This window comes from Megalobrama amblycephala, linkage group LG12 (assembly GCF_018812025.1).
Source record: "Megalobrama amblycephala isolate DHTTF-2021 linkage group LG12, ASM1881202v1, whole genome shotgun sequence".
Classification (NCBI taxonomy): Eukaryota; Metazoa; Chordata; class Actinopteri; order Cypriniformes; family Xenocyprididae; genus Megalobrama; species Megalobrama amblycephala.
This window is the reverse complement of record NC_063055.1, coordinates 33,851,354-33,876,467: the sequence shown is the minus strand read 5'-3', so window position 1 is coordinate 33,876,467 and position 25,114 is coordinate 33,851,354. Positions and strand designations below refer to the sequence as shown.

Below are 25,114 nucleotides of genomic sequence, written 5' to 3'. Positions count from 1 at the left end.
AATCTTTTGAGTCTTATAAACTTACATTGTTTGAAAATATTGATTTATAAAGGAAACAGATATGTTCATAATTCTGATCTGAGTTTTTGTGTAGGCTAGGCCACTGCTAATGTACATATACATTTATTTCAAATCTACTACTCTTTCCCTGCCATTGACTTATTCCGGCTATCCATGTTTTCATTGTTAAACAGTAAGGGGTGCATACAGAATTGCAGTACAGAATTGCAGTATCAAAATACAGGTGAAGAAGAAGCAGAAACAAGCGATAGAAGATTGCTTACGCAAATGTAAAACAACGCGATCATGTTATATCAATGAAACATTCAAATAAAGTCATTTGTGTCAACCCATATTGAAACATTAAAATAAAAGTTGTGGACGCATATTGCAGCAATATGTGAATGATATATGTAATTATTGCCTTTCATTCACTTAAGTTGTGGTCACTTTCATTTGTGGTTCCTTGGATCCATACCCTGTCGGATACGACTGACCATTGAGTAGCCTACATCTTGGATAAGATTCAGCACTGCAGCACACATGCACAAACGCGGACATGTTCTACATGTCTAAAGTATATATAAAAAATAAACTCACTGATTTCGCTTAACAACTTAAAATATAATCTGCATGTACAATAAACCATAGTAAAATTTATTTACATTTCTCGACAGAAAGGTTTTTGTTTATGTTAGTTAATAACAGTAGTCATAATAATAAGCATATTTAAATGTATCGTCAACTCACTCGTCAGACTCCTCGGTCATCCTCGGCAAACTTCGACAGTTGGTTGAACAGGCTTATTCGGTTCTTTTTGAATCGGACGTGCTAAATTCGGCTGTGCGTCTTGCGTCATCAACCCGGAACTTGGATTCAGTTCGATTAAGCGGCTCGACGGGTTACTTCCTCAGACCCGGCTCAAAAGAACGATTCGCTCAAGAATCGAACATCACTAAACTGAGTGAAATGTCGAACCCATGAAGATGAAACGACTGTGAAGCTTTGGGGGTGTTGATGGACGCGATCTACATCTATTAAATCTGTGTTTTTATCATCGTTCTGAATCTGATCCGGACATACTCCGTGCCGAGAACGGGTTGTAATCGTGCCGTGCCGTACCAGGCTCGAGTAGAAAAACACATTGAACCGTTCCTTACCATTCTAAGAACCGTTCGGCCCGACGGTGGGAAATTGGCTTTTGACAAAACTGCGATTTCCTCAGGTTTTTGTTTAAAGGTCCCGTTTTTCGTGGTTTTTTGAAGCTTTGATTGTGCTTATAGTGTGCAATATAACATGTGTTCATGTTTCGCGTGTAAAAAAACACAGTATTTTTCACATAATTTACTTATCTGTATACCGCTGTTTCCACTGTCCACAGACCCGGTGATATGACTGCGGGATGAAAATAACAGCGTTTCGACGACATGACAGTTTGGACTAAAACAGTTTTTTGACTAACCTCCGTCCACAGGAATACACAAGAGTTGCGTTTGTAGAGTGTGTTTGTCGCCATGTCGTCGAAACGCTGTTATTTTCATCCCGCAGTCCAATCACCGGGTCTGATTCCGGCTCAAATTGATAGGGTAAAATTAAAGGCATGTTTACAATAACACTGAGCGCGTGCATCTCCACGTTATGGTAAGAGGCGTGACCTTTCCGGGCAAGGTTCGCTAAGCTGCTGTCGAATCACAACACAGGAACCGCTGGCACAATCAGAACTCGTTACGTATTTCTGAAGGAGGGACTTCATAGAACAAGGAAGTCATCAGCCCGTTTTTATGACAGTGGAAACAGCGGTATACAGATAAGTAAATTATGTGAAAAATACTGTGTTTTTTTTACACGCGAAACATGAACACATGTTATATTGCACACTATAAACACAATCAAAGCTTCAAAAAACCACGAAAAACGGGACCTTTAAGTATACTTCATAAAATGAACTTTTCGTTAGGCTGTAACAAACACATTTTATCATGTTTTAGTTCATGGACGCTATGCCTAATATGCTAAAATGGCTCTGGTTGAGTTGTTTGAATGCCTGGATATTGCTGTTGTTCAAAATTTCTGTTTTAATACAAATATTAAATGTTTAGCTACTTATTTACATCTTACATCTCACTTTTTTACTGTTAAGACTGAAGCATGTTGGAATTCATCCTCTGCTTCTGTATAAAGTAACAGTAATGACTGTCCTCTTTGATTTGATTGCCAATCTCATTTTGACATTGACAAACGTTGATCAGCTCATGAGATCTTGGTGTTATCTGACAATATCTTTGCAGCACCAAAGTATAGTTATTATAAGGTAATTATTTCATGACTTATTGTATACCTCGGAAAAATACAACTAGTGGCTCAACACTCAATATCCAGGTATGATGGTGAGATATTATGAAATATTATCCAAGGTGCCTTAAGGTTAGTTGGGCCCACTTGCTGCTTTCTGCTGTCGATCCTCTGGCCCTTAGAGTTGTCCTAACTGGATATTATCATCATAAATGTCACTCAGTGTACAAAAATGTGCAGCTATGCTGCAGTTAAAGATATTCCAGTCCCATGTGATTAAATCATATAATTATGAAAGGTTAGGGTTTTGCTGCTGTTCCACGTTTTTTTATACCAAGAAGGGTGTTTAAGTGGCTATATAAACATATAGGTACCATTTATATAGAAACAACATTAAAGATTTTTTGTATCTCCAGTCACCTATTATTTGTATGATTTCCTTGATTTTTTTGTTTTTGTTTGTGTTTTAGAGTTGTCAATTTTCAAACCAAGAATGGTGCCACACCACTATACCTTGCATGTCAGGAGGGCCACCTGGAAGTTGTCCAGTACCTAGTGAAGGACTGCGGGGCGGAGCCAAGTATCAGAGCCAATGATGGGATGACACCACTGCACGCTGCTGCCCAGATGGGACACAACACTGTCATTGTCTGGCTGGTAAAAACAAGTTTTATTTAAGTTTGCCTTATTGGATGAGTTCTTTATTAAAGTGTCCAATTTCAAATATGTTGTTGCAGAATGTTCCCAGGGTCAATGCAAGTTATCACAGAACATTTTTCACAATTTTCACTTTGCTAGAATGGAACTAAAAATATACATACCACAAATACAAGTTCTCCAGCAAAACAAGCAACTGTTACAGAAAAAAAAACATCAAAATTTGTGAGCATTCCAAATGAAAAAAAAAAAAGAAATTTATTTGTTTTGTTATTGTTGTTCATTTTTGGACAGTTTTAGTTTCTTAGAACTACTGATTTTCCTATAGGATGAGAACAAATTTTGAAATGAATTGATAATGATCGGATTCGACACTGTTATGCCTACTGAACTTTTACTGTTTTATTAATGTGAAGCTCCTTTGAAAGGATTTATATAGTAAAAAAGGACTATATAAATAAATGTGATTTGATTGATTTATCCTTTATTCTATATAATTATAATATTCTATATAATCTATATAATTTACATTGTGAGGAACTATTTGTTTCAGGTGCATAATTTGAGCTTTTAGCATTTTTGCTATTTGAACTACTATGTTGGACAGGATTTTGAAGCTGGTTGTCTATATATTTTCATTCAAAGTTTTTTGATTTTTACATTATGAATCTATATATTTTTAGTTTAACATCATATCTGAAGGTGCTTGATCAGGCTTGTTGGCATGCTAGCACGCTGACTTCATGTGAATTTCACTTCTTTTTTTGTCTTCTATAGATGAGTTTCACAGAAATCAGCCTGGCTGACAGAGACAATGATGGGGCCAGTGCCATGCACTTTGCCGCCAGCCGTGGCCATGCCAAGGTTCTCAGCTGGCTCCTCCTGCATGGGGGGGAAATAGTGACAGACAACTGGGGTGGTACGCCTCTTCATGACGCAGCCGAGAATGGAGAGCTGGAGGTATGTAAAAGAAATAACCAACAGAAAACTACTGTACGTTAATATTTCTTACATTTAATGTCCCCCTATTATGATTTTGTGGATAGTACCTATCATGTAGTGTCAAAGATCAAAGTGCACGATGAATGGATTTATTATTTCCCGAAAGAAAGAACCAACTCTGAACTGCCTGAAACAAGTCATCAGTAATTCTTATTTCCTGCACAAACTAACATAACTCCTGCAAATGGTCTTCATTGGCTGCTCATAAACAGTTTTTACTTTGACCTGCCCTCATACACTGTAGTTGTAGCTGAGACCTGAAAGAGTTTGGTTTGTGTTGTTGACTTGTCAAGAAAACACTGTTTTCTGCATTGCGAAAGCAAATCTACTTTTGTATACACTTCCAAAAGCTGAGGACTCGGGCTCGAATTGATACGGTAAAACCAACACCATCAGTACTGTTTAGGGGTGTGACGAGATCTCGTGTCATGAGATTAAATTGTGACAAGATTTCTCGTTGAGGCGAAAATCAGTCTCGTGATTGTGTGAGGGTGAAATTAGAAAAGAATATGCCACCGCTACGTTTACATTATGCCTCCACTGTCGTTTTGCTTTTTATAGAATTAAAAAAACATTTAATTCAGTTGGATAATGATCGTTGCCGCTCCCTATTCACAGAGTACGCGCGATCGCGAAAGTGAAAGTAAACGCAAGCACGTACTCAAACGCGATTTCAATACCCCGCATTTTGAAAGCGGTTCCCTGATGCATGCAAATATCTTCCAATATTAAAGCTATCTTAGGCTGGGCTGTGTAGTTGTAAGCATCTCTCAGCTCTGTAGCATACTTGAAGAAAAATTTGGTCTCTATTTGCACTTTGAATATTGAGAGATTGCTTTGATTATGGTTGCACTTATTGATTGCACTTAAGACTAAAAAAACTGTTATTTATTTTTATGGTAACACTTACAATAAGGTTTCATTAGTTAATGTTAGTTAAAGGGTTAGTTCACCCAAAAATGAAAATTATGTCATTAATGACTCACCCTCATGTCATTCCAAACCTGTAAGACCTCCGTTCATCTTCGGAACACAGTTTAAGATATTTTAGATTTAGTCCGAGAGCTTTCTGTCCCTCCATTGTAAATGCTTGTACGGTATACTGTCTATGTCCAGAAAGGTAATAAAAACATCAGCAAAGTAGTCATGTGACATCAGAGGGTCAGTTAGAATTTGTTGAAGCAACGAAAATACATTTTGGTCCGAAAATAACAAAAACTACGACGCTGCTGACGTGTTATCCGGTGTGCCCGAGCTTCGTTTACAGTCTGAGGGAGACGCACACTGTATTCAGTCTGTTCTACATTGTTTGTATTTTGGTATTGCTATATTTTTTAAAATGGTGCGCAAGTGTGCATGTCGCGGATGTCCTAATCGCCAAAAACAACCATGGTGACGTAAAAGTACATTACCAACGCCGACAGATGAAAGGATTCAATGGAATCAATTCAATGGAATCAATGCAATGGAAAGGATTCCGGAAGAGAATACAATGCTGAATAAAGTCGTAGTTTTTGTTATTTTTGGACCAAAATGTATTTTCGATGCTTCAAAAAATTCTAACTAACCCACTGATGTCACATGGACTACTTTGATGATGTTTTTATTACCTTTCTGGGCATGGACAGTCTACCGTACATACATTTTCAATGGAGGGACAGAAAGCTCTCGGAATAAATCTAAAATATCTTGAACCGTGTTCCGAAGATGAACGGAGGTCTTACGGGTTTGGAACGACATGAGGGTGAGTCATTAATGACATAATTTTCATTTTTGGGTGAACTAACCCTTTAACTTTACATGAACTAAGGAAGAACAATACTTCTACACTATTTTAGTTAATGTTAATTTCAACATTTACTAATACATTGTTAAAATCAAAAGTTGTATTTGTTAACATTACTGTCATGAACTATGAATGACTATTTTTAATGTTTAACTAACATTAACAAAGTTTAATAAATGCTGTAGCAAAGATATTGCTCATTGTTGATGTTGGTTAATACATTAATGTTTATAAATGAGACCTCATTGTAAAGTTTTCCCATTTTTATTTATACTCTTTTTATTTCTATAAACAATTTGTGGAAAGGAGTTCAGTTAGGAGGTCAAAAGTTGTAGAAGCTCATAAATCATGTACAGTAAGGTCTGAAGAGACTTGTATGAAATTATACAAGAGAGAAGCCAGTCAGTTGAGTTTGCGGCAAAACGTTTTACAGTGCTTGAATATTTTTGTCTTTTACTGCGTATGATAATTCATACTCCGAATATAGAACTGAAATGACATTAATTACAAGATGATTAGTTTTTAACGTTTCGAATGCACCTGCAGATTATTTTTCTAATCATCTTTGAGGATTTCTTAAAAATAGTGTGTAAAAATCTCGTCTCGTTCTCGTGAACTCAATCTCGTGTCTCATCTCGTCTTGTGAGCTATACCTGTCTCATCACACCCCTAATACTGTTAAAGGGTTAGTTCACCCAAAAATGAAAATAATATAATTTATTACTCACCCTCATGTAGTTCTACACCCATAAGACCTTCATTCATCTTCGGAACACAAATTAAGATATTTTTGATGAAATCCGATAAGTCAGTGAGGCTTCTATTGAGAGCAAAGCCACCGAACCTCTCAAGTTCCATAAAGGTACTAAAAAGATATTTAAAACAGTTAATTTGAGTTCAGTGGTTGTACCTTAATGTTATAAAGCAACGACAATACTTTTTGATAAAATAACGACTTTTCAACAATATCTCGTGATGGCCGATTTCAAAACACTGCTTCTGAGCTTGTGAATTAGTCATACCATCTCTCTATTAATTGTGAAGCTGTGGGTTGTAAATAGTTCCTTCAAAAGTAGAAAAATATATGCTATAATAACTTTTGAGTTTCTAAGCTACTTTAGTGATGAATCACAGGACAGCGCTGACATCTAGTTTCTGCTTTCCTCTCTGTGCATGCAATCTTCATGTTTTGTGCAGCTACTGCTTGAATGCAGCTGCGCGAGCACGGTAGCTTGATATAATAATCCACATCCGATCGTCTCAAATCGCTTCAATGTCCAAACTGGCAAACCTTAAAACACATACAACTGACAAAGTGTAGTGAAGACGCAAGTGAAAGTAATCTTGGGGCTCACTGCTCGCGCCGTCTCTGTGTGTTGACTCTGCGTGTAACCTCCGTGTTGCTTCCATGCCGCTGACTGGACTACACCTGCGGTAGTATGTTTTTAAGGGGGAAGTAGGCTATTAACAGGATTTAAAAAAATGAAAAACCAACATGGGAACATTACGTCGGTTAGAGGTAGGGCTGGGTATTGGCACAATTTTCACGATTCGATTCGATTTCTATACACATGCTTGCGATTCGATTACGATTTCGATATCGATTCGTTATCGATTATTTTTGATGTAGTATATCAGATACAGTACATGGCAAATTTTCTAGAGGAAAAAAAAAATAATAATAATACTGTAAACTACACACGGGAGTCAGTAGGTACTACTTTACTATAATATTAAAGGTTGAAATTAACTTATTTATATACAAACACTTAAATTACACTCAATTATGTTTTTTATAATAAATAAAGTTTACAATTACATAATCATATTTATACTCCAATTCGTTTTTTTGAAATATAACTGATTTATTCAGACATGCATTAAAAATTGAAGAACATTAAAAATGATAATGAATATATATAACGGTGCATATATTTATCACAATGCTGCTCTCTAGAGTTAATTTTTCTAGCTGACTAACGAGTTTATGGTCACTGAATGTGGTTTTTCTGAGGTAAATGTGATGTTACGTGACATTGTTAACAAGCTGTTTTATTGACGTCTTTCCATGGTTGAAACAACATGATATGGATGTCGGTAAGTTGTACTGTATCTTTTAACATACCTTCAGATGTTTATTCATGTTTATTTCACGCTGTAACTGGTATTAAAGCGGAGGAGAGGATGTTCACATGCGCTTCGTGCTGCCGTTTCTCTTTAACTGAGGCACTAAAGCGATCTGTCATGCCACATTAAACAGCGCTAAAATGGTATTTATTTTTTTAATCTCATAATAAGATGGACGTCATTTGAAATCTGAGACTTTGCTCCATATCAAAAGTAACAAATCACAAAGATTATTGTGATTTATTGGGCTACATGTTCTGTTCATTCATCAACTGAAAACAGACTAGACTAATTGATTCTTGGGATTTAAGAATCGATATTGGTTCATAAAAATGAGAATCGATTAAAATCGAGAAATCAATATTTTTTATCCAGCCCTAGTTAGAGGTTCTGAATTTCGGTTTCGAATACTTTTCGATTAATCGTTCAGCCCTACCCTGGACCCACCAGGGAAGTCCATCAGGGCTTCACCCTGGCTCCTCCCCCATCTGCTCCACCATGGTGTTCCGGCTCCTCTGGTTCCCTGTACATTGCCAGCTACTCATCAACCTCCAAGACCCCCTCCACTCTACACAGCTGGACTGTTTGTGGTGCAAGGATGCACCTTTTGGGAGGATTTATTAGTGTGTTTGTTAGTTTTCATTTTGTGCTTGTATTTCTCTTTCCTGTGTTTTTTGTTTCCTGTGTTTCCTTAGTTCCTGTGTGATTGCTTACCACACCAAGTTGTGACAATTGTAGGAGACCTCCAAATCAAAATAAGGAACCTTTAAAATAGCAATTTATTAGAATGAATACATTTTTAATACAGAATTAGAAAATAAATAGTAAGTGAAGGAAAATTGTATTTATGCCATAACTTCAGATTATTGTGAAAGTGCTGTAAAGCAGGTTGTAGAAAGCGCAGAACTTTCCACAGAAGCACGGCACCTTTATTCATTGTAACATTATCCGTCCGAAAGCAGCTGACAGAAAAAGGGAGGCACAGAAACAGTCAGAGAGTATTGTCTCTTGTTCTCCACCTGAGGGCTAAAACGCATGACAGCTGTCATTAACAAAGTACCCTTTTACTGCATTCATTAAAACCACTAATACTTTACTCAACTGTCTTTCTCAAACTCATATGTCAACAGACAAATATTCACACCCTACAGGAAGAGCACACACTCTTTCAACTGCTGTTGTTTAGTCACAGATATGTGTAATAAGTTGTGTAATACTCCGAGCTGAGTACTATTGTATTGATAGAAGTATTGATATAGATAGTAGTACTGATAGCTGCAAACATTATCAAATCAGTTAAACATATTATATATTTAAGTAACATTTTCTCAAAACTGTGTGTAATAGAGATATGTCCGATTATGAAAGGGTTTATTCACATTCCTAACCTTAACGGGATAGTTCACCAAAAAATGAAAATTATTCCATGATGTACTCACCCTCAAGCCATCCTAGGTGTATCCTCTTATTTCAGACGAACACAATCTGAGATATATTTAAAAAAATATCCTTAGTCCTCCAAGGTTTATAATGATTGTGAATGGCTGCCCAAATTATGAAGACAAAAAAATTTATCCATCCTTAAAAAAAATGAATCCATACAACTCCAGGGGGTTAATAAAGGCCTTCTGAAGCGAATCGATGCATTTGTGTAAGACAAGTATCCTTATTTAAAACTTTATAAAGTAAAATAATGAGATTCTACACTAAGCCATTATGTTCAATGCAGTATGCCATTGTGTAGAGCGCCATGGCATTGTGTACTACGTCACGGAAGTTAACGCTTTTTGGACGTATGTCGAATGCGTATGGCTGTCACACCAGAAGCTTGTTATTTTACTTTATTAAGTTTTAAATAAGGATACTTGTCTTACACAAACACATTGATTCGCTTCAGAAGGCATTTATTAACCCTTTGGAGTTGTGTGGATTAATGTTTTTATGGATGGATGGATGCATTTTTTGTCTTCAGAATTTGGGCTGCCATTCACAACCATTATAAACCTTGGAGGACTGAGGATATTTTTTAAAATATCATATACACCTAGGATGGCTTGAGGGTGAGTAAATCATGGGATCATTTTCATTTTTGGGTGAACTATCCCTTAAGAATGAGCAATAGGAATAGTAATGCTTGCTTTATCAGAAAGCAGTAAATATATTTAATAAAGCAACACAGATTATCTGGGTGTTAATGTAAATGTCTGTTTCTCTGTGTAGTGCTGTCAAATTCTGGTAGTAAATGGAGTGGATCTGGGAATACGGGACCAGGATGGATTCTCAGCAGCAGACCTAGCTGAATACAACGGGCATCAACAGTGTGCCAAGTACCTCCGCACTGTCGAAAACATGGTGAGATAGAGTATAACACACACAGTCTTAAACAAGGGTTTTACAACAAAAGAAATGTTAAATTTTCATCAGATATGCTCACATATCTCTGTTTACATGCTCAGTACTACAAAATTTGCTAATAATTTTTTTCCCTGGTAATTTGTTTTTTTTGATATATGTTAAATTCTTATTGTATGCAAAAGATTTTAGCCACATTTTACAGTACTTTTCCTTTTTATATGTGTAAAACTTTAATGAGGAACAACAACTAAGTGCAAGTATAATTGTACATGTAGGCTATTCATTGTAATTAGGTTGTTGTAAGTGTGTACTGTAGATAATAGTGATTGCATGTCCCCAGTGTAGTGACGTGCTTTCTCGCCACCCCATCAGCTGCAATCTCATTTGTTACTGCCTGTAATTAACTTTTGTGTATCAAAAAGAATTCCTTGCCTTATGCACCTCAAAGAGTTCATTAAAAAACAGAGTCATCTTTACACTCAACATGCCAAATAAGTTTCACTAATCTATGCTTAACATAAACACTGGCTTTCATTTCAGAGTGTGGAACACAGAGTCTTGTCACGGGACCCTTCGGCAGATCTGGAGTATAAGCAACCTGACTCAGGCCTCTCCTCTCCCAACGCCACCCTGCCCACCCCAGCCCCCCCTGTTGCCCACTTTGACATCTGCTCGCCCTCCAGCTCGCTGTCCAATTACGACTCTGCAAACTCCAGCCAATCCAGTACTGGAGAGAAAAGGAGTGGCACGCCTCCCTCACGAGTACCGACAGGTCAGAGAAACACACATTTATATATATCAGTAATTTTTGTAAAGGTGCCCTAGAACCCTTTTTCACAAGATGTAATATAAGTCTAAGGTGTCCCCTGAATGTGTCTGTGAACTTTCAGCTCAAAATATCCCATAGATTTTGTATTATTCAAATTTTTAACTGCCTATTTTGGGGCATAATTAAAAATGCGCCGATTCTGTGCGTGTCCCCTTTAAATGCTCGCGCTCCCCGCCGCCAAGCTCGCAACTCTATAATACATTGCATAAACAAAGTTCACACAGCTAATATAACACTCAAAATGGATCTTTACAAAGTGTTCGTCATGCAGCATATCAGATCATGTGAGTATAGTATTTAATATATATAGTATAAATATAGTATTTGATTCTGAATGAGATTGATAGTAGCCTATGCTCGGGCTAACGGGGCTAAAGCTAACATTACACACTGTTGGAGAGATTTATAAAGAATGAAGTTGTGTTTATGAATTATACAGACTGCAAGAGTTTAAAAATTAAAATAACGACGTCTGTGGTCTCTGTGAATACAGTATGAAACAATGGTAACTTTAACCACATTTAACAACACATTAGCAACATGTTAACAAAACATTTAGAAAGACAATTTACAAATATCACTAAAAATATCATGATATCATGGATCATGAACAATTATTATCGATCCATCTGCCATTGAAGAGATTGCTATGTTGAGATTCGCCTGTTCTTCAGAGGTCTTTTGCACAAATCAAATTTACATAAGAAGGAGGAAACAATGGTGTTTGAGACTCATTGTCTGTCATTTCCATGTACAGAACTCTAATTATTTAACTATGCTGAGGTAAATAGCCAAATCAGCATTTTGGAATAGTTTCTGAAGAATCATGTGACACTGAACACTGGTGTGATGCTGAAAATTTAGCTTTGCCATCACAGGAATAAATTACATTTTAAAACATATTACATATTTAAAAATAAATTCTGTTTTTACTGTATTTTGGATCAAACATAAGCATATCAAACCATACTTTGAACATTTTGAACCGTTTATCTTGTATCATCACTTGATACAAAATTTTCTTTTTCACATCTCCTGCATTCCTGTGTGTTTTGAATAGAACTCCCCTCTCTAAAATGACAATACTTCATGTATTCTGTGCATAAGTTTGCTCAATGCAGTGTAATTGAAGCATTATCTTAACAATGGTGGGAAAAGTTGAGCTCGCTGAAGCAGAACTCATTCAGAAACATGTTGCCATAGCATTGTCCAGGAAACCTGCTGTGAGCCTTCCCAGTAATGTCCTCTAGTGGACGCATTTAGAACATCTATATACAACAGTGGTATAGATTTTTATACTTTTACTAGCAGTCAGAAAATTAGACATTTGACTGAATTTATGTTTGTCATGATCTTAAAAAAACATTTTGATTTATTTAACATTTTTCACCAACATTCCTATACTTACATTGTGTTTATGGTTTTGATTACTTATGATGATTATTATTCTAAAATGCTGAAAAGTGGTAATAATAAAGAATGAGGTGTGTTCAGACTATAGACTATTTCAGGTATAGTGAATATTAATAGGTTGACTTCATGATTGGGGTAAGCACTGTGAATACCTTTCATAAATACAGAATGCATTTTGCTAGTCTTTAAAATAAGATGTGATGAGTTTTTCCAAGTGTGACACTCCCATAACTAAAATAAATAAATAAAAAGTACATGTTTATTAAACAAAAACTAAACTATTTCTCAACCTAGTAGTCCATAGCTCTGTCTCTGCGGGCGTAAGGAAAACAATTACAGTTACCATAGTTAGCCATTCACTTCTGGGGCTAAAATGAAATATCCTATAGTTTTGGCTATTTTTAAAAAGAAAGAAAGAAAGAAAGAAAGAAAGAAAGAAAGAAAGAAAGAAAGAAAGAAAGAGAAAGCATAAAATGAATTTTAAAATGAAATGATAAATAAATAAAAAAATAAATGAAAAAGAACACACCTGCCAACTGCAGTGAATACAAACAATTTAGTGATTACAAGATTATAATGAGATTTATCATGTAAAATATCACATTGAAATATAATTTTTATAAATATAATATGGTAGTAATATTTGTTTTTTATTCGCTTAAATACATTATATTTTATTTTTTGAATTTACTAATTTTTTTGATGTTTGACTAAATAAATGAATAATTAAAGAAACATGTTTTATTGCAGGAGGTGCAGATTCGAACATTACAGACATGCAGACCTATATGGACATGCTGAATCCTGATGTAGCAGGAATCTCCCAGGATACAAAAGAACCTGCACACCTGCCGCCCCCTCCAACGTTTCCCCCACCCCCACCCCCACCCCCGTCCGATTCCTCCCATATACCACCTCCCCCACCTGCCTATCCCCCACCCAAACCACCTGAGGAGGAAGTGTCTGCCGAATATTTGAAGGTGAAGAAGAACCTTCGTAGAGTGGACAATGACGTTGTCAAAAAAGAGGTATTGTATGCTATACATGTTATACACCTTGTTTAATAATACAATGCAGAATTTGTAAACCAGTGAAAACAATTCAAGAAAATATGTTTTCATGGCATTAATCTTGCATTAATCTTATTATCAAAAAATGTCTAAAAAATTGTATTTTTATTCATTTTATTAAATATAAGAATTCAGTGTTGTATGCAAATATACTATACTTTCTATAATGTACTTCAGAATGTCCGCCTCAGTTCCTCTAGAGTCATTCTCAAAATCTGTAACTAATATTACAGGGATAAATTAAATCAGAAATTAAATTAAATTGACAGAATGATCAGCAAATACATATTTCAAATGTATATTTTTCCTCTTCTCAAACTTAGAAAAGCATTTGGCCCTTATAACTGAAAGGCTTGACTTAAATGTGCCCTCGAATGAAAAATTTTATTTATCTTGGCATAGTTAAATAACAAGAGTTTAGTACATGGAAGTCTCAAACTCCATTGTTTCCTCCTTCTTATATAAATCTCATTTGTTTAAAAGACCTCCGAAGAACAGGCGAATCTCAACATAACACCGACTGTTACGTAACAGTCGGGGTGTACGCCCCCAATATTTGCATATGCCAGCCCATTTTCCCAACATTATGAAAGGCATTAGACAAGGGCAGCCAGTATTAACGTCTGGATGTGCACAGCCGAATCATCAGACTAGGTAAGCAAGCAAGAATAATAGCGAAAAATGGCAGATGGAGCAATAATAACTGACATGATCCATGATATCATGATATTTTTAGTGATATTTGTAAATTGTCTTTCTAAATGTTTCATTAGCATGTTGCTAATGTACTGTTAAATGTGGTTAAAGTTACCATTGTTTCTTACTGTATTCACAGAGACAAGAGCCCAGTGCTTCCCACAGGTTTGAAATATACTTGCGGTGGTAGCCGGGCGAAAAATCCTCCTATTACCCACGGCACAAAAATGGTCTACTACATGTGACAAATAATGTGTGATTTTTAACAGTATTTTTATTTATTGAAATTAATTTTAAGTACATAGCATATTACATTTAATTACATACTAATATTATGCATTATTATGCATTGTAAATTATGCAAAATTACAGCATTTAAATGGTTATACTTTTCCTATGTTCTCCTTGCTGTCATATAGTGTCTCTCTCAGTGAATGGGACACAGATTTTACTAGTAAAATTTATAAAATGAATAATATATGTGTAAAATAATGTTCTTAGTCTTTTCTTCCTGTGGGGGAGACTACAATAATTTACTATGAATTAAATGGAAATCAAATGAAATACAATTTATTGTGTAACCAAAATACCAATAATGCCCAAAAAGAAAAAGAAAAAAAACTTAGCATATGAATTTAATTATAAACAAGTCCGAAATACACAGGTACTCTTATTTTGAAATGTCTGTACTATTGCAGGCTGATCCTTCAGCTTCTTACAATCGTCTAAAACATTTTATATAAAGGCCATAAAGTAGACTTTGTAACAATTTATCAACTTGAGTTCATTAGCAATCGCTTGGCATAAATCTGCTCTTTCATTGATTGAGAATCACTTTGAAGCAGACTGAAGCACTGTTGCACAAGCTTGTAGAACGTGCAACAGCGCCCCATGTGACTTTGCAAAATGCAGCGCCCGTGGGAATGTCAGCGGGAGTAAACATTTCTGACACACACGTAACGAGCAGGTATGAAATGACTAGTTTATTGATCGCGGATAGTTTCATTATCTTGCGCGGATATAAAAGTATAAGAGGATAAAAATAATAAAAGCAAAAATGTGTCTCCAAATATACTTTGGCGGCCGTTATTATACGTGGGCGGCCCGCCCAAGTAAAGTCTATGTGTGGGAAGCACTGGAGCCTTTCGCTATTTTCATTTTTAAACACTTGCAGTCTGTATAATTCATAAACACAACTTCATTCTTTATAAATCTCTCCAACAGTGTAGCATTAGCCGTTAGCCACGGAGCACAGCCTCAAATTCATTCAGAATCAGATGTAAACAATATAACAGTATACAATACTCACATAATCCGACGCATGCATGCCGCATGCATGACGAACACTTTGTAAAGATCTATTTGAGGGTTATATTAGCTGTGTAAACTTTGTTTAGGCACTGTTTAAGGCAGTGGTCTCAAACTGCCGGCCTGCAGGCCATTTATGGCCCGCCCACCCCCTCTACCTGGCCCGCAACTGATCTCAAAAATAAAACATAATCCGGCCCGCTAAATTATTATTATTATTATTATTCTCTAGTTGCTACTTGTCTGATATGCAAAGAAAAAGTCGCAGTTCTAAGGGGCATTCACATATCGTGTCACTTAAGCATTCTTCTTTCCAATGCGCTTTCGCTCCAGTGGCGTCTGTCGTTGCTATGCAACCATGAGCCGCGCTCTCAATCGCTTCTATTATGAGCGCGCTTGCCTAAATTACAGTAAAAGCACTCGACTTTAAGTCACAAGCGCCGATTTAAACCACCGAAATGCGTCCGATGTAGCCATTAAACATTACCGATGCTCAAACGGCATCGTGGACAAATGTGTCTCAGCTGTGTGAGCACAAGCGCTGCAGGTGTCTGTCAAGAAACAGAAGAGTGTACAAATGCATTCAGGGATTGTATTTGTTCAGTACAGTGTTGTTCAGTGCAAGATTTTAATGTTATTTAAGCTAACATAAAGTAAGGGAAAATACTTCCACTAGATGTTAAAAACTAATAATGCATGTAACAATGATATATAGCTCCAATTGTTTTGTTTATTTCTGACCCCTCCACGCCACAAGTGTTGCTGGTTTTGTTTCTTCTGATTTTTTTATTCCATGCATCTTGTTGGATGTGAGAAGTCGCACCAGACTTTTTCAATTAATAGTATTATATTAGTAATATTATATTAGTTTATTAGTAGTATTATATTAGTAATAGTATTATATAATTATATTACACTCTGTAACAATGAGAGAGACACTGCTGTTTACATTTAGTATGGTAAATAAGATATTTATAGTATAGGTATAAAAATATTTTAGTAGGCCTAATGAAATTTGAAGTAAATGAGAAATAATGCAAAGGAAAGTAAATTTTCTGAAATGTTGCGCTTTCTTGCGCTTGAAGGTTAATATGGCCCTCCTATTAGGTGTCAATCACAGAAACAGCCCCCTGCCAATTTGAGTTTGAGACCCCTTGTTTAAGGCAAGCGCGAGCTCCGTGGGCGGAGAGAATGAGATTTAAAGGGGCCGCACAGCATAAATCGGCTCATATTTAATGATGCCCCAAAATAGGCAGTTAAAAAAATTAATTAAAAAAAAATCTATGGGTTATTTTGAGCTGAAACTTCACAGACACATTCAGGAGACACCTTAGACTTATATTACATCTTGTAAAAAAAACGTTCGATGGCACCTTTAAGAATTTGATTTACATCTGAAGTCTGTAAGTTTTGCCTCTTTGTTGCCAACTCTGTTTGAAACCTGCAATTGCAGATGGTTACGGAATTATCATTTTATGTGGGTTGTGCATTGGCATGGCTCCTCAGCGCAGATGAATCTAATGTTTTGAGGAGTGTAGGCTGTCAGTCACCACACTGGTGTGGATACTCTACTTCGGATTATCAGTAACATGTCTGCTACTTTTGTTATGGATCATTTTAACCAAAAAAACTGTTACAGACTGCAGCTTTACCTTCATAGGCTAACCTCCAGAAACACAATACACGATCTGTTCTGTACGATCCGTTTAGAAAAAAAGATCATAGTTTATTTCATTTAGAGCTACATAAAGATTCATCCATTTAGAGTGCAGCACACATGGCCTCTAGTGAGTCATCATCTACAGTATGTAGCTGTTGATCAAACAGATATAAAGCCATGAGGATTAAAAACCTGAATCACCATGTTTATTCATAGAACATAAAGGAGTCTTATTTGTACTAATGGACAGTATAGAATAAAATGAATTGCTGTACAATAATGGACAAGAGTGAGTAAAGCTATAATCTTGTATGCTTATATACAGGACTCATACATTTTATTGTTTCTCAGGCTCACAATCAGAACAGAACTGCAAATGAACATCTAACACAACACAAAAGGCAGCCCAAATGAAATGGAGACTGATTTAAAATGCTTCCTGAATTCCAGCTTCCTGAATTGATTCCAATAGAGTTTGACTAAGCCAAAGGCACGCTACTTGCTATCACCAGTATGCTGTATCCGCAAACATACAGTATACTCACATAGGGTGAGATATATTATATAGCAAATCCCAATTTCTTGTATTGTCGCAAAATGTAAACTATATTATTGCCCAGTTCTAATCTGCTAAGTGCAACAATAAGGCTTGAAAATATTAATATATTATAAACATTAAAGTTGTCATGAAATCAAAATTGACCCTATTTACTTTGTTAGCGCATATTACTAGTCTTGTGGTGAACAATTAATTTGTCCAAATTAATACACAGGAAAAAATTGTATTTTGTGGTAATCAAAATCTGAAAAGTTACTTCCGGTCTGGAATGACGTCAGTTTGACGGCTTGGATTGAAAACGCTTAAACCACTTCCCTCCAACCGTTACTCTGCTATGAGCGAGTGATGGACAGAATGAGCGCTAAAGTAAATCCCTGCCCTCTATTCAATATTCCGATTTGCTTGAAAATGCATCACAACACATTGCATTTACAACTTCCGGTTCACGGGGACTTTAACATCATGTTGATCTTTAAAGCTACTTTTAAGTAATGTGATTTAAGTGATAAATTAGACTTGACCTAACTCCTCTAATAAGCATAAAAACAAAATACACAGCACACAATATTTTCAAGTTTTCAAACTTGAGTTGACTAATGACTTGACTAGGTATTCAGCTCACTAAGTTGTAGAACAGAACTAAAGATTCCAGAATATTTTATGACATTTCAACCACTATTTTGTTGTTTATGACTTAACATCTTAAAAAGTTAAAATAAGTGCATTCAAGCAATATGATATAATTAAACAGCTCAGTTAATTACAAAGAACAGCTTGCAGAGTTAGTTGCATCCCATCTGAGTCCTGTGTAACTAAATATTCCATAGAGATTTAGTCGTTCTGCTTATAGGCCCATAATAGCAAAGCATTCCCTGTGGATTATACATCTAATTAACACGCACTTACCACCATCTTATCATTTTTTAATTGGCATGGAATACATATGTAGGTGTAAGATAACACCTCAGTTAGCTTTGACAGTAAAGCAACACAATATGATCTAATTAATCGTCCATGAACTTAACCACATTGGTTTGTCACAAATAGCACACAGAGGTGCACAGCGGCCATTAGAAAGCTGGATAATCAGACCAGCAGTGCATCTTCTGTTGTCTGGCAAACAAACTGTGGGAAAAAAAAGAGAAAAGCCCAGAGCAGGTGCACACGCACGATATGGACTCGCATACTCGTATAGAGAAAAACACAATGCTACTTTTGTGTTCCTGTTAATGAGGGCTTCCATTAGCCGAGCTGACCTCCCAAAAGCTCTATTGATGCATTGCATGACAGACTTGACATTAATTTAACTAATTAAACTGTCAGATATGCCAGCACATCCCAACACACACATTCTCAGATCATTAATGGGAATTCAACTGTACTAATGGCATTTTTGGAGTATGAAGAGCAGATAATGCACTTGTTGTCTGACATGTTTGCAAAGCATTTGCAGTAATAGCTCAGATCTTCCCATCAAACCTTGTTTTGATGATTACCATTGTACCTTATGGTGGACTAACTGATGAAAAAAGATCAGAACTTAAAAGTTCACTTAGTATACAATAAAAATAAGTATTCAGATTCCCCACAAATTATCTGAACACTTAAAATGTCTGAATGTAATTTTCATTCATTTTCATTGGCTTGCTTCATATTTCAGTTTATTTTATGATGAATTTAGCTTTCCAAATTGAGGAATTTATACATTGCAGGTAAAGTTGTGGCATCCAGTGTTGGGGGTAACACATTACAAATAACTCAAGATACATAATAATTTCATATAAGTAATGCAAGTTACTTTGTTTTCCCATTTATTGACTGACACCTCTCCTGTCCCCATATTGAGAGAAATTGGGAGTAAAGATGCAGAGGCATTGTGTGGGCTGTGTGAACATGATGGTTATTGTAGTTCTAGACTAAATGTGAGCATTACTCATCTTAATTGCACAAAAACAAATTCAGTATTCCTCAAAATTAATAAAAACAGTGCACAAACCCACAATAACTAAATATGTTAAATAACCCAAATATACTTTATGTATTTAATCTTACTTTATTAACCAATGTCTTTGCTGCTGACCTTTGACGATCCAATTTAACCATACTAAGCAATAATGACTTTAGATAAACATCACATTTGTGATTTATTTATTTTTTTATTGCAGGAGAAGAAAGTTTATTGCTCAAGTAAAAGTGTTCTTCTCTTACTTTGAGCGATAAACTTTCTTCTCCTGTGTCCTATTCTCTGAAAGGTTTGTTTGAGCTGCACCCTCTACTATACAGGCATGAATTTGCATTTCCTTCATTCTGAGGCTTTTTCATTTCACATTTGGGGCCCTATGATACTCCCGGTGCAATGCGACGCCAGGCGAGACGCAAGTGTTTTTTGCTAGTTTCAGCCCAATGCAGTTATCATTTTCACATCCAGCAACACGTTATTTAAATAGCAAATGCAAATGAGGTGTGTTCAGGTGCATTGTTGGCGCATTGCTATTTTGAGGCAAGTGAAAAGGACTGTGCCACTGACCAACTAAAACCTGGTCTAAAGTCAATGCCACAGTATTTTTTATTATTTTTTTTGTTATTTAAAGTGTGCGTTAGTAATATGTGCCTATATGTGGGTACACAACATGCGTACACTCTGCTTGTTACACACACAGGGATGCGCAGCAGCACACAAACATTTTTAAATATTACAAATAAAAGGATTCCTCTCTGGAGAAGCGTTCAGTCTTTCCGCTTGCAAATTCCACCTTGTAAATAACGAATCCGCCATGGTGCAAGCACACCTGGCTTTTAAAGTGAATGGGAGATGAGACTCTGATTGGTTTAATCCACATTACACCCAAAACACACCCATGACTCATTAAGAGACTATGTACAACCCTTTTGGACCATGCGCCTGGTGCAATGACCATTTTTTCCGTCGTTAAACTAGCAAAAGTGGATTCAGACACGCCCCAAATGCGCCTGTTCCTTGCGCTTCAGACCATAAGCTCAGGTCATTAAAATAGGGCCCTCTGTGTGAAAGGCCTTAACATTTGCCAAAATAAAACATTTCTTTTTATTTTTGTTATTAAAAAATGTAACACAAAGGTAACAATGCATTACTTTTCATAAAATGTAACTAAGTAACGCAAATATTGTAATCCATTACTTTTAAAAGTAACTTTCCCCAACACTGCAGTGGCATCCATTATTACTTTATCCACCAAGCGAAATGAAACCTTCAGCGAGCTAGACCCTGTCTGACTTCTGACCCCCAGAATGACCCTCTGCCTGACCTCTGTCGCTCCTCTCAGACAGTATCTCTTCCACTGAGCCATAGAGCAGAGCCTCTAGAAGAAAATTATCCCTGTATGTTTATGTGGCAACCTTCATAACTTTAGAAAATCCTGCACTTTTTAGGAGACATTGCGAGGTATTCATTAGTACAGATGCTGAAAATACAGTATATCCCTCAAATTTCGATATATGTAAAAAAAAAAAGGTGGTGTTTACAGTAATGCACATACTGTACATCAGTCTATGCACAATAAATGTTGAAATCCCTACACATATATTTGAAAATATAATAATCTTAATATAATTTGCAAATAGTTAATAAGAATCACTTACTGATGTTGTCTGTCAATAGTTTTATCCAATAAAATTCTTTTCATGATGATTTAGACAGGTCAAATAAAAAAATTTTATATGGAAGAATTAATATAAGTACTTAAAGAAAAGTAGAACTGTATTTTTGCCATTAAACCCTCTGAAATGCCTTGAAATTCTATTGTACTGCACTGTTAAAAAGAAATTGTTGAAAAGTTAAAAACGTCAAGGCAACATGATTCGGATTTTTAAGTCATTTCAACAATATAATATAATAATATAACATAATATAATTATGTAATACAATGTAATATAATAAAGATTATGGGATATAGTTTTTAAAGGTTGTACATATAAGTTAATACTTGACACTTGAGAATTCTGTTTGTCTAACATGGGTTAACCGTAATTTACATTTCTTAAATATTTGTGACTCAGAAGGTCCCATAAACTGGAAAATATGTAGTTGCTTTTTTTATAGTGTGTAAGTACATTATATAAATGATATTTCATGACCAAATCATGACTAATTCAGTACAAAATGAACTTCATAGAGCTAAAATGTGTTGTCCTTCTAATGAAAATAAATACTTTAAATAAGACATAAAGAAATGTTCTAGAATCTGTCATCTCAAATCATATGCAGTCTGCTTTTCCTTTTATGGTCAAAGACTTAAGGCTATGAGCAGCTGTAATGCTGTTGGGTGTGGGTGATCGTGAGGCGGGATTTAGAGCTGCCAATCAAACACTTACTTAACGGATTACATGTACTTCCTTTTTAGGAGATGGAACCTTTCAGGTTTGAATTTACTTAAAAAAAAGTGAAATCACAAATAGGATTTCTTTATCTCAGTTGTTTCTTCTATAGACAGCAATGAGTGTATAATATTCATATATGCAAAGAGAAATAAAATACATACTGTTTATTTCCTCTTATTCTCATACAAATATTGATCATGGTTTGGTGGGGAAAACACTGGAAGAAATAATGCGTATTGAAGAAAAAAACATCGTCTTAATAGGATACCATGGTAACACAAGTATGCATAGCAACCGCATACTGACACAGTTCTGGGTTGTGTTTAGTCTAGTTCAACTCACTTAAGGTTAGTTTGTTTATAAAGCTCTAATATATTTGAATACTGCACCATTCAGTAACCCAGGCCCATATTAGGCTATGATTCACTCAACTTACACTAGAATGTTATATAAGTTCACCTGAGTTCACTTTAAGGCTTATTTTTAATGCAAGATGGGCACTTTATTCAACATAATTCTTATACAGTTTAACAAAAGAGTCACATTATGTTCTATTTCTAATTCACATTGTTCTGCTTCACTCTTATCACCCACTGCCACTTGTTATTTCCGTAAATCAACTACCTTTAAGAGAGATCTCCACTTTTATTTGTAATCAGATTCCCTTCGGTGGCCGGTGTGCATAATGCAGTCCTTCGACCGGTGAGAAAGTCGAGTCAGAACGGCCATGCTTAGCCACTGTGTCACAATGGTTTGCATAAGAGACCATGAGCACTGTGACCTGTGGTTGGTTAACAGGTGAGCAGTGAAGTCATCACTCTGGGATGTGATTGTTGAAAGGGGCGGGGAAAGGCAAGCCGTGTGTCAGGTAGAATGACACACAGTAGAATGGAGATCCTGTGACACCTGTGCATCTACTGGCTCTCTGTTGAAACCGTCGCGTAAGGTGACAGCACTGTGGAAAGAAATAAGGGCAGTCGGAAAGGGTAAGACTGCAATTCAGTGTTATTTTGTTAATGGTAAATAATGATGGTGGCAAGAGTTAAAACTTTGTTGGTTTGGTTTACTTGTAAATACTTAAGCTTTGAGTGTAATTAAGTAATTCTCTTTGCCGCTGCAATGGGTGTTTTTGTCAGTTTTACAGGAATGTCTTCCAGACTTTATTACTTATGTTTAGTTATTATACGATCATGTAGCCTTGGTTGGTTGTTTAGTCGGTTAGCAATCTGTGACAACCTGGAGAACCCTTCAAATGCAATGCATGCAGTATCAGATATATGCTCAACTGCATTGCATTCATTTTCTTCACTCAGTTTAACTTTATCTAACCTTACTGCACACTCTTTACATCGGTCCCTGTGTGTTGCAAAACCCTGAAGAATAAGCATTGGTGACTGGTGATGAAAAATTCAGCAGGTTTTAAAAAGGCTCAGGTCCGTTCACATTGTATAGAGGTCAACTAGCCATTCAAGCAGCGATTTCCCTGAGGTATGATAATCAAACCATCTGCATTGGGCTGAGTCGAGTTACACTGGGAGTAACTCTGCAGGGAGGACAATGCTTTAGACAACAATGCAAATTGGATGCTGGAAGAACATGAATGAATAATACCATCCTCAGAACCTGCGTGAGACTTAAAAACCCACAGATGACAGAATTCAAATTCATTGCCATAGATGTTTCTTTGTTTGTTTTTCATTGTATGGATATGCTTTCAGGCAGAGATCATGCTGTATTCCTTTTTTTTCCAAACCAAAATAGATTTTTTAAATAATTATTATTATTATTATTATTTTATGAAAGGTACCATTAATGTTTTAAATGACAATATAACATCAAACAACTGAATAATATCTCACATTTGGTGCTTTACTTTAAATATTATGTGACATTATTTGTTTTAGAATTCTATTGCATAAGTTTGATTACTATGCAAATTCAAGGACTTTGCATAAGGGAAATCTTAAGAGAAAACAAAGCATTACCTTTTTTGTGTTGGAAATTTCTAGAAACTCTTGAAACCACGTCCGAGATTGCTCTAATGTAATTTTTGTTCTCCTTGTGGTGTTAAGCCTTTACTAAAGGCAGATGATAAAACTGATTTTTGCTCAGTGATGAAGATTCACTATCATACACAAGTGAGTGACAGCTGCAGAAAGTGAAACCGTTCAGTGCATTGATACTGAAACAGCATACAAGAGGTCAGACAGTCTCTCTTTTAGCCTGCTGTGTTATTTGCCTTGTGCTAAGATGGTGAGGCTTAGAAATCCATGTTAAAGTTCAGCTTTTGCACCATGAAAAGTCTTTTTGTTTTCAGGTAAATCAGCTGGAGTCACATGAGGCTTTGCCACATTAACTCAAGAGGAATTATTAAGAGTTTATGTGGCTTATGTGTGTTAGGTTTTTCTAATGTGGAGCAACTTTAGTATGGGATGAAAATTCAATTAATGGTATGTTAATGGTTCAGATTTCTTAGAATTGTGTAAAAACAAAAGGTCCATCATTGGTCTGTGGCATTTTCAAACAGTTCTATCAACAGTGGGAAGGAGAATTGTCAAAATGTTGTCAGACAAATTATATAAGACATTTCACACTGATACTAAAGCCTGTCACCTTTTTATGGCATGTGTGGGGGTGGTAAGACAGTATTCAAATATGTTAGCTGACATGTCATTATAAAAAGTGACAGCAGCTTCTGCAGTGTGACATGCTATAGTTAGTGCTATACTTATTCTACTTCTAAAACTAATTTAAACATAGTTTATTTTACATGGAGTTTTGTAAGCACATAATATTTGAGATACTTTGATACAACTTTAAAATTTACACTGTATAATGTTACAAAAATTAAGTGTTACAAAAAATGTTAAAGGTGCCCTAGAACTTTTTTTTAAAAGATGTAATATAAGTCTAAGGTGTCCCCTGAATGTGTCTGTGAAGTTTCAGCTCAAAATACCCGATAGATGTTTTTATTCATTTTTTTAACTGCCTATTTTGGGGCATA

General features: G+C 35.8%; 1 protein-coding gene across 6 annotated transcripts in view; it reads left to right on the top strand.

Moving 5' to 3' along the window:
* espn (espin) overlaps nt 1-25,114 on the top strand; it is an 81,893-nt gene that overhangs the window by 18,641 nt on the left and 38,138 nt on the right. For all 6 annotated transcript variants that reach the window (XM_048210767.1, XM_048210765.1, XM_048210766.1 and 3 more), the window contains exons 3-7: nt 2,763-2,949; nt 3,727-3,909; nt 10,085-10,216; nt 10,760-10,991; nt 13,212-13,489. In XM_048210767.1, the coding sequence (XP_048066724.1) occupies nt 2,763-2,949; nt 3,727-3,909; nt 10,085-10,216; nt 10,760-10,991; nt 13,212-13,489 (1,012 nt within the window). The remainder of the gene's footprint in view (nt 1-2,762; nt 2,950-3,726; nt 3,910-10,084; nt 10,217-10,759; nt 10,992-13,211; nt 13,490-25,114) is intronic.